This window comes from Apis dorsata, unplaced genomic scaffold, assembly GCF_000469605.1.
Source record: "Apis dorsata unplaced genomic scaffold, Apis dorsata 1.3 scaffold_444, whole genome shotgun sequence".
Lineage (NCBI taxonomy): Eukaryota > Metazoa > Arthropoda > Insecta > Hymenoptera > Apidae > Apis > Apis dorsata.
In genome coordinates this window covers 83318-94751 of record NW_006263692.1, presented here as the reverse complement: position 1 = coordinate 94751, position 11434 = coordinate 83318, and the positions used below count along the sequence as shown (strand labels likewise).

At 22.7% G+C, this 11434-nt stretch overlaps 2 protein-coding genes and 1 long non-coding RNA gene across 4 annotated transcripts in view; 1 reads left to right on the top strand and 2 right to left on the bottom strand.

The window, feature by feature from the left end:
• The window catches only part of LOC102673117, a 12934-nt gene extending 6753 nt beyond the window's left edge, over positions 1-6181 (bottom strand). The window contains exon 1 of the mRNA XM_031512462.1: positions 6087-6181. The gene's annotated coding sequence lies outside the window, so the exon portion shown is untranslated. The remainder of the gene's footprint in view (positions 1-6086) is intronic.
• The window catches only part of LOC102672504 (sushi, von Willebrand factor type A, EGF and pentraxin domain-containing protein 1), a 19197-nt gene continuing 7769 nt past the window's right edge, over positions 7-11434 (top strand). The window contains exons 1-3 of one of the 2 annotated variants that reach the window (XM_006619806.1): positions 7-494; positions 10308-10428; positions 11199-11254. In XM_006619806.1, the coding sequence (XP_006619869.1) occupies positions 440-494; positions 10308-10428; positions 11199-11254 (232 nt within the window). In that variant the 5' untranslated portion in view covers positions 7-439. Of the gene's footprint in view, positions 495-10307; positions 10429-11195; positions 11255-11434 lie in introns of both variants that reach the window. The other variant, XM_006619804.1, reaches the window with a different exon arrangement.
• On the bottom strand, positions 10337-11428 carry LOC116186127. The gene is made up of 2 exons (XR_004151073.1): positions 11051-11428; positions 10337-10486 (listed from the first exon to the last, which is right to left on the bottom strand). It is a non-coding gene; the product is annotated as an uncharacterized LOC116186127 (long non-coding RNA).

The window sequence follows — 11434 nt, the reverse complement described above, 5'->3', positions numbered from 1 at the left end:
ATGTCAAAAATCATGAAGAATCGAAAGCAAGGTTATGATCAAATATGGAATACGACAAATAATTATTAATAAGTTTGGTGCAAGAAACGATTGAACAGATTTAACAAAATCATGAAAGGACAATCGATCGATCGCATACGGGGACTAAAAACTTGTTAAATGGTGAAAGAAAAAGATTTTTGAATTATATTTTCGTATTTTGGCGGCAATTTAATAATAACGTTTTAATTAAGGAAAAAGAATATTTTGTTATTGAAACGAGTTTTCATCGGTGCCACGCATCGAACAAAGAAACTTCTTGTGAAAGTTTCCGTAGTGCATGATAAAGTGTTCTCTGGTTGGATACGCGGTTACAATCTTGTGGATGATCGTAATCAAAGTTAGTGTACTTTCGATGTGATCCCGCCCTTTGACAACAACAAAAAACGATATATCGAGGATGGGACGAGAGATTCTTCTGTTCCTTTTGGGAATTCTCGTCGTGGGTACACAAGGCATGTATTTTGAACTTTCAATACATTCAAAAGTTTCATTTAATTACTCGATTTCACTGTGTATAATTCAAATTATCTATTATTTTTAAACTAGATTCTGAAACAATAAATGTTATTTTAGAATATTCATTTTAATTTTATATTATTATATATTTATTTATTTATATTATTATATTTTGTATTTATATTTATATTTTTTTATAAGTTCAGGCATTTTTTGCGAATATATTTTTGAGAATTATCTACATTATTAGAATTCTTCTTATCTACACTATTCGAATTCTCCTTGAACTTGAAACGAATAATTTAATAATTTCAATCGATACATTATTTTTTTTTAATATTTTTAATCGTCTTTTATTATCATTTTCTATGATACTTTTATCGATATAGATGAAATTTGTGTTTTTTTTTAAAATGAGTTTCATATCTTTCAAATATGTAATATGCTTACACTCGATTTCAAGTTGTGAGCTTGTAATAAATGCTATATTATTTTGCAATAGCACATGTTATTCAATGTATATAAAATAAATATTTTAAAGTTCATTAAACCTTAGTGTCGATATTAGAGAATAACAGAGTTATTTAACTATTTCGAAATTTGAAATCTAAATTATACAATATTTTCTATCTATTCTCGAGTTTTGTATTAAGGAAAGGAATACAAGTATACAAAATAGGTACCGCCTACTTGATTCTCGTCCACGCGGATTTTCTGGTGTCTCGAGGTCACCTGGTGTATCCGCTTCAAATAAAATGTACAGGTTCCTGTCGCTTTGTATTTTGCTTTCTCGAAACCTTGCAAATTCCAGGTTTTTAATGTCTTTTTTTTTTTTCAAAGAAAAATATATTTCATATGTTATTTTTGTTCAAGGATAGTTCAATGATAAACATGGTTCCATCTTGAAATGCTGTTCCAATAACAGCTGCGATTCGCAAAATCAACGAAGCATTTAAAAATATTCATTCAGCGGAAGCAAATTTACATTCTCTTTTCCTGTTTAACCTGCGATAATACCAGTAAAATATTTCGAACTTTTCATAATTGATTTTTATTCTAATCGGTTAAATTTAATTTGAATAAAACTGGTCGCACAAGATAGGAAACAGGACTCACTATGAAGGCAGTCAATCGAAGCGAGTTTTACCTTTTGTAATTCTTATTCTCCTAGTTGACCTACATGAAACACCTTGGTAGACATTATATGTCTGGTGTGCATATATTGACAGTCTTATAATATTATTTTGCATGTAATTCTTGAAAAATAATCTATATACATCTAATAACATTTATATACATCTAATAACAATTTAATATACATCATTAATTTTACAAGAAACGTGAGCATTAGAAAGCACATTTTTTATAAATTGTTTTTCATCATTTCGTTCCACTTTTCATTATAAACTTGTCATTTTTCATTCAAAATACTTTTGATTCAAATTAGTACTTAAATAAATAATGGACTGAGAATTATAGTAATGTAAATTTAACCTAAAGATCCATTTAATTTAACTCAACATAAAAATAATAATATTGTAATTTAACATCCTTTAAAAAAATATAAAAATATATAAAAAAAGCTATTCTTTGTTAAAATAAAACTTAAAATATAAGCAAATGATAAAATAAACAAATGATTCGAAAACCAATCAATATAAATAAAATTACTATTGATTTCTGTGATATTAATTTTTAATTAAGAAAATTAGAAGATTCGATTTAATTATAATTAAAAAAATAAAAATTTACTAAATGTAGAGCGTTTTACGTCATCGACAGGTAAACTACAGATCTTTTCGTTGAGAATAACGCTCACCTGAACTTTCATTTGTGCAGGCAAAATTGCGTAGGAACGTGTCTTTCATGGAAAATGTAATTACAATTTAAAAGTAACATTTTTATCAATTATTATTATTTTTTGATTTAAAAACGTATTTTTCTTATTAAAAACTTTTTTAAATTAATTTTTCAAACTAAAAATTCTTTTTATCAATAATCAAATTTTCAATTAAAATGAAGTACAGACAATATTTTAAAAATTGTATAATATAATAGTATAATAAATTTCTATATAAAATTCTTATAAAATTCAAAAGAAATTTAGAAATTAATATTTCAATAAAAAAATTAACTAAAAAATGAACTCTTTAATGAATAAAAAATGTAATTTTTTGATAAATAAAGATTCATTTAAAATTTTTAATTATATTTAAAGTTTTTTTTACTTTCTAAGAATTTATTAACAGAAAAAATATATTTGATAATTCATTTTATTCTTTATTTTTTCTATTTTTCAAATAGAATTATCTGCAAATTGATCGATATAAATTATCATATACGTACATATACAAAAAAGTCCAGTTCGCCTTTGACCAATTTAATTCCAGAAATTCGTGAAGATCGTTATTGATAAAAAAATAGAATAATAGGTTAGGTTGATTTGCAAAGAAGTTAATCGATAGCCAATATACTACATTAAAACTTATGCTGAAATGGGGAAGTAAAAGCGTCCTCGAGATTCTAGGTGAACGCTTTTCTTTCGTTCTTGCAAAGAAGGAAGCGTGTCGAACGTTATGGACTTGCACGATTCTCGTTTCTATCGAACTAAGCTGAGACTGTCGTAACATTTAACTCTCGACGGTTTGACTGGATCGAAGCATGCGAAACTCGCGATAACTTGTGCTAAGGATAAACTACTTGTTGGGTGGGGCACTATGTTTCGACAATATACAGGTGAAATTTCAAACGACAATAAATCGCTTCCTTTCTCTTATGATCAACATGTGCGACGAATATATATTTTGATTGTGGCAATATATTCAAAACTCAATTCGTCAATTATACAATTATTAATATCAGCATATTAAATTTTATTATTATATATTTAGAAATTTTGAATTGTTTCATATTCATATATATTATTGTTCACAAATATTACTTATTTTTATTTTATTCGAAAAGTATAAATGAAGTATGATGTATAGAAAATTATTTTATAAAATTGAATTATATATTTGAGCCTAAAAATGATTAGGTTAGAATTTTATTACTTCAGAAAATTTTTTTATAAAAAATTTATTAAAAAGAAAATGAATATTCTATAATAAAACAATAAGAATAATAAAATTAAAAGAAGATTCAAAAAAAAATATAAAAAGAAAAAAAATAGCGTTTTTAAATTTTTGGCTATATATAAAATAAAATAATGCTTAATGGTAATTTAAATAATATGAATTCAAATTAAATTCAAATAATTAAATATTATTAAAATTTTGTTCATATAGACGGACTTTCATTGTATGAATATTGTTCAATATAAATTTTATTGTTCAATATAAATTGACAATTATAGAATTTAAAAATATTTATAATGTAAATATTTACAATTTTGATGCTACTTCATCAAATAACTAATACGAATACGTGCAAATTTAATGAAACAAAAATAGGAAAGTTCACTGCTGTTAGTGAGTTTTCATTTTCTGACGCGTTGCAAGGTGTCGCAAGTCACCATCGCGATGACACATGCGCCACGTGTTTTGCTAGTATGTACAATAGAGGTTAGGAAATTCACAAAACTTTCTATCATTTCCTACCGATAGAAGGAATAATAGAAACCTTTTTACGATAAAAATCAGTCGATTTCAAATTAGAAGGATTTTAACATAAAGGATTTTAGCACAAATTCTGAAGAATAAACTTATTATCTATTCCTTTCAATGGATTTTTTTTCGTAGAATTGAATAATATTAACCGGTTTTCTGATGTCCTATTGGTACTATCCAAGTAATTGTAAAATTCGCTCTCAATATGTCCCATTTATCTAAACGCAATAACATGTAATATATGCCATTGCGATTATGTATTTATATCTTTCTATTTATTTCTTATCATAAATTATATATAAATATATATAATATCAATATCATATTATATATAAATATCAAAAAAATACATAAATATCAAAAAAAAACAATAGAAAGTTTTAGAAATTTATGTTGTTTGGAATCATATTAAATTTTCTGTTCATTTTATTATTATGATATTAATACTATAAATATAGAAAAAAAAAAATAGAAAATTAATTATTTTATTAGATTTTACAAAAAATTTTTTGCGTTAAAATTCTAATTTGATTTTAATTCTTGAATATATATTAATATAATATAAATTATATAAATGTTATAAAAATCAAAAAAAAAATGAAAAAAATATCATTATGATTTGAATTTATTCCAATCAAAAAATATTCTGTATACTTTCTGTCAGGGATATATGCCAGTATCTTTTTTTATTTCTTGATTGTTATTTATTTGTATGTAAATGGATGTGAAGATTTTACTAATATAATATTGATAGTCGAGAAGCAAAATATAGATTAAAAAAAAAAAAAGAAAACATTTGAATTAAATTTCAATAAGATCTATTAAATTTTTATTGATTTCTTTTTTTTTTGTGATGTAGATCACAAACAGACACGCCCACTTTCTAATTTCTTGACAATTGTTTTTATATGTGCTATATTATAGATACAATAATTTGAAAAGCAAATTAGAAATATTCATATATTACTATAATATATCGACTATAATATATAATTACTGCAATAAACACATGTCAAACAAACTATTCTATTTTTGACATTTCATGATGTAATGCTATCGAATCAATCAAAAAATAAATGTTTCGAAGAAAATAAATGTTGATTTATATTTTGAGAAAACTAATCATTATTATAATATTATGATAACGATTATAATATTTTTGTTATATTATAAAAAGAAAATAGTATGATTGAATGAGAAAGTGATGTATAAGAGGAGAAAGTAGCAATAAAGTTTGAAATTAATATTAAGTTAAAAATATAATGAGATATAATTGCTAAAGTTTAATTTTTTTGAAACTACAAACAGAAAAAATGGAATTCAAAACATATAAGAATAAATTTATCAAAAAAGTTCAGAAATAAATTACTATTATTTACAGAAAGAAAAAAATGATTTTAATGGAAGGAATGATTTTAAGATAAATAAAATAATCAAATAAAATTCATAATTTCTAAATTAGATAATACATCTTGATATGAACAAAATAATAAACATAGACAAAAAAATTAATATTTTCGAAATTATAATTTTTTTTTAAATAATAATTTGAAAAATTTTTTAAAAAATGATTTGATTTTTTCGAAAAATAATATTTTGTGTAAAATCATTTTTTATTTTTTTCTTGTTAAATTAAATTAAAATCAACTTTCCATTTTTACACACAGTTTAGATATATTAATGTATGATAATATACTTACTATTTTATTTTTAAATATATTTATTTTAAAAAAAATTATTTATACTTTAAAAAATTTATATTAATAATTTTTTAACTCAGAATTTTTTTCTTTATTTAACAAATACAATCTATTCTAAAAACCATGAATACTTTCTTTTATTATATATTTTTTTTTATTTTTTTTGAATTGTCAAATCATACGGACAAAGATAAAAGAAAATGACGATAAATCACATATTATACTGTGGTGACATGCTTTAGCGGTAGTAGTCCCGATTCGAAGTAGCTCCATGTCGTACCGTTATTTCGGCTTCAAAGTTTTGTAACCGCGTGACCCAGACCCATGAAGCGATCAGCGAATGCCAGACTAAAGCTAGTACGTGTTTACACGTACACATGCAGCAATTAACCAAGAATCTCGACCTTTTCGTCTCTTCGAAATCTGGATTTAATGTGATTCTTTCCTGGAATTTATTTAATTTATAATTTATATTTAAGACGATTTTTAATAGCTATAAAATATAAAAATTATAAAAAAATTATAAATAATTATATTAGTTTTGTATACTTTAATTAAAATATTAAAATTATTATCATTTAATATTTTATATTCAATATTATTGAATACTTAATTGAATCATATATATATATATATATATATATATATAACCTATTTATATTTTTGGAATGTAACTTTCGTATAATATGAGGGTATTATATTAATTTAATTTATTAAAAACAATTATTTAAATTTCTGAATTTAAAATTATTCGAATTTTTAAATTTCTTTTCTTTATCAAAATTCAATAATTTTATAAAATATTTAAATTTAACCTTTTTTTATTGCAATTTTTTTTCTTTATTCTTATGCTTATTCATCTTTTATCAAGATGTTAGTTGAGAAAAGTTAGTTGAGAAAAAATGACATAGATTTAGATTAAAAATTTGATCTTTATTGTTAATAATAACTTTTGTATAACTAATTAACAAGTTTAAATTCAAATCTTGATGAAATGACTTATAATTACATAGAAAGTGAGCGGAAGAAAAGATTAAACATACAGTGAAGAGATCTATGTATGTCTAATCGAAATATATCGTGAACTATTGCACGCGCGAACGCGTTTGTACTAGCTTTAATTAACTCGTTCGCACGAAACGGTAACTCGATGTCTCATGAGAAACACTACCTTTTCGAGAGTTCGAATAGAGAATACATAGTGGCTTTCACTCTATAAATCGAGTACATAGACATGGATTCAAATTTAAATTAACGGATTTCCACTAGATATTTGATTGAAAAGAATTAACGGATAAAGCTGAGAAGATTGTAAATTAGGATCGTTAAGATTCTCGATTTGAAAATTTAAGGCCAGTTCTTGCAATCGGCCTTGAAATATCACCGGAAACTTATTCCATGAGTTACACGACTGCGTTATAATCGCCTTTGCGATTGTATCGTTCATATGTACCACTATTCACGAGACTTATATTACCATCCTTCTCTGTTTCCATCTTGATATTTTTGTATTTCCATGTAATGTTACGGCAATCAAATGAATTTTCAATCATAAATACAGCTGATTTTAAAAATGTCCGGTTTTTAAAATATATATTTTCTGAATATATTTAATTTTTAATGATTTTTTTTCTCATTATCATACATTATAATTTTTTGTTAAATTAATTAATCAATTAAATTATCAATGTAACAAAATAATAAGTAAGAATTAAATATTGAGTAAAATAATTTGATTATTTAAAATCTCACTTACTTCTATATATCAAAAAATATTTCAGATAGAAATTAAAAATGTTAATATTTGATGCTAATAATTTTTTGAAAATAAACATGTTATGAGTTATATAAAAATCAATTTAATTTTTGTAAATAAATTCATAATTTACATCAACAGTGCAGCATATTGTTTTTTATAAAAAAATTATAATATATTTTTATAAAAAAATATTAATTTAGTAGATAAAATTAATTGAAATGTTATAAAAATTGTCATATGAAAGACAATAATAAATATTTGTGTTCTTGTCAAAATTATTTATAAAAACTTTAATTAGATTAAGACTGAAATTATATATCTTTTGTATCTTGATAAAAAGATATAATTGTATGTAATAATTATTTTTTACAAATTATCTGTTTTAAATTTTTTATTATTCTATTATATTATGTTATGCTAATCTTTTTGAATTAGCATTATATTTTAAAACTAATTATTATACCATAATTGTTAAGATGAAAACTTTTATTTACTTATAATAATACATTTGTTGGCAATTATTTGTAAGGCAAAATATATTATTTATTTAAAAGACCACAAATACTTCAAAATATTCAAAAATATCACTAAAATATAAAAACATTTGTAATTCATTATACATTTATTATATTATACCTATATTTTCAACCTATTATATACATTTTTAAATACAATAATGATTTTTAATTGTTGTATTCATTATTGCTTACATTTCTTAACAATATCGATAAATATTAAATATTTTTATGTTTTTTAAAATTGTAATTAAAAAAAATTGCTTTCGCAACATACTTAATCTTGCTATTGTTTATTAATTAGAAAATACATATAATAATTACATATAATAATTATATCTTTATTATATTATATTGTCAAAAATTTAAATTATAAATCACAATAAATAATTGTATAATGTTTTGATCTTCTGATCGAAAAAAGAAACTATGAAATGTAAGTATAGAAGTATCGAGGAGATGGTGAAATGTAAAGATAGATAAATATTTTTTATCTATCTCTAATTGTACAAAATTCAACCATTTTTACTCTTATGAGAATATCTTGAGAATACCATGAGAGTTTTACGATAAATCATAAAGTGCATATGCTCATAATATACACGTCGATTTTTATCAGCTTCTAACTGCTGGGTTTTTCACTATAAGAAAAAGTTTCTCAAACTACATATCGTTTTGTCGATACTTCCCGTATTCAGAATTAACCATAACTTTATATCATTATATCTATTCTATACACGACCTACTAATTTTTATCCTTTTGCAGATGATAGAAAATCTTTCGTACAATTTCCCGACTCATAGAATTCGAATAATAGGGTAAGCGTGGGATTTTGATCAAGGTTTCTCTTTGCTTCGTATCATAGCCATTGTCTGACTTATTTTGAAAGTGAAGTATGGCTTATAAACTGAACGTAATGTAATACCTGTGTCCTTGACTATCCTCGACTTGACAAGAATATTTTTACGTAATGAAAGTTAGAAATTAAATGTGAAAGTAAATCTTATTAATTATCAAGTAATAAAAAATTCCTGTATGCATTTATGTGGTATTTAAATTAAAGATATGGAAGATATTCGAAAATATAAGTACTCATTATTATTGTTATTTTTATTAATTATATCGTACGCAACATTCATTGAAAGAAAAAAATCCAACATCGAAAAGTAAAATCTTCAATTGAATATTTTATTTTTTAACATTCTAGGAATATTAAATTAATATTTGCAATCTTTAGCAGAAATTGTAATTGAAAAGTAATCAAAATTCTGTCTGCCATAGAAACTACGCTGTCTAGCGTAAATAATATTGCTGAAATTAAAATTTTAGCTTAAAAAACCGTGAACTTTCTACTAAATATTTAACATAACATTAAAATACCATCGATTCATTAAATGGATATAACTACGCTGTAATCAGCCTTTTGAGTATTTCATATTTAAATTTTTAATGTTTTTAGTAATTTTTAGTTTTTAACATAAGATTTTTCATTAAGAATTTTATTTAACATTTATTTTGAAAATAGTTCATTTTTATCTAATAATTACAAAAAATTTTAATAATTATAAAATAATTAAAAATATTAAAAAACTTTTAATTGTAAGAATCTTTATGAATAATACATTTAATTCTTTTATTTAAAATTTTTATATAAAGAGATTAGACTAGTAATAATAGAATGTAACCTATTTAAAAATATTTTAATACAAAACTTTTTAAATAATATAGCTATTATTATAGAATAATGAATATATAAAATAAAGATAAATAAAATAATCATATTTTGAATATTTAATTTAATTTTGATGATAAAAAAATTTCAGATAAAAATTAAATGGTATGAGAAAATATATAATTTAGTGCTAATAATCTTTTCATTAATAGATATATAGAGATCATAAAATCAATTTTTTTTTGTTAAAAAAAGTCAAATTATATCTTTTTTCTTCCTGTGCCATTTTACTCAATTTTTATTTATTTGTAACATTTTATGATTACCAAAATCAAATAAAATTAAGATATTCTAGATCATGATATAATTCCATTCATCTTATGCCAAAAATTAATAATGAAATAAAATAAAGATACCTTTTCTTACAAATATATAATTTTTTATTAAATATACTGAATATTTAATGCCTGATACTTTTCTCGTAACTAGTTATAACTAATTTTTTTCTTGCCAAAATACTCGTTAACACATTACAAATATTTTCTAAAATATAGAATTATTAAAGTGCGGCCATCCAGCTGTACCAATGAATGCCAAGGTGTCATTGTCCGATGAATCCTTAGCAACAGGCACTTTGGCGACATATACTTGTGATGCCGGATACGAATTATTTGGGTAAGTGACTCTAGAAATATCCGTTCTTTGTGGAATATTAAACGTCATACTTAAATAACTTACGAGAATTTATTAGAGATATGTAAGTATTATATGGTGGTTAAATTATAATAAAATTAAATTAATTTAATTATAATATTACTTATAATAATTATTAATAATTAATAAAGAGAAATTGAAAAGAAAATATTATTGTGTTTTCCTCGCAATATATGTATAAATAAATAAGGATTTTCATTTTTAAAAATTTAAAAAATAACTTTTCAAATCAAAATAAAACAAAAATCAAGAATAAAAAAAATGTTTTAGTTTCATTTTTTAATTATTGACAATTTAAAAATAATTTTAAGATAATATTTATTCAAAAACTTATAAAATATCTTATAAACGAAAACAAATAAAAACAAAAAAAAATTCCTTTATAGACGAAAATAATTTAAGCAATAAGAATTTTTTAAAATTATTTAATCGAGTATCAAAAATAAATATAGAAACGTTCAAAAATCCAATTTTTTTTAAATAAATAAAGATTGATGAATAAAAGTCAATATTCAAATTGCAACTAAATGATCGTTTGTATAGTATGATAATGATAATGATAATCGTCGATGGCATTACTTACTCATTATAAACTTTCTCCGTTTTATAATTTGTATGATTAACGATTTGTTTACGTATTTACGTGTTCGTCTTCCGTTCTCTTATTGTGCATTATTTATCATAAAGTAAAGAATTTCGATTATTTCATTTAATTATTATTTGCTCAGCAGTGGCAGTTTAACATGCAACGTTCGTGGGAAATGGCAAGGAGATCTACCATTTTGTGGTAAGCATTCTATAAATTTAATTTTATCTTTATCTTATTATTTTTATTTCATCTAACCTAACTTCACTGCACTGGCACATTCGATTACGCGTTTCTTTTGATAATAAGATTATACGCAACTTTCTCTTCAATACACGTTGAAACAGTTTTGTTGAAAGAATCAGTTCTTTACGATCGAAG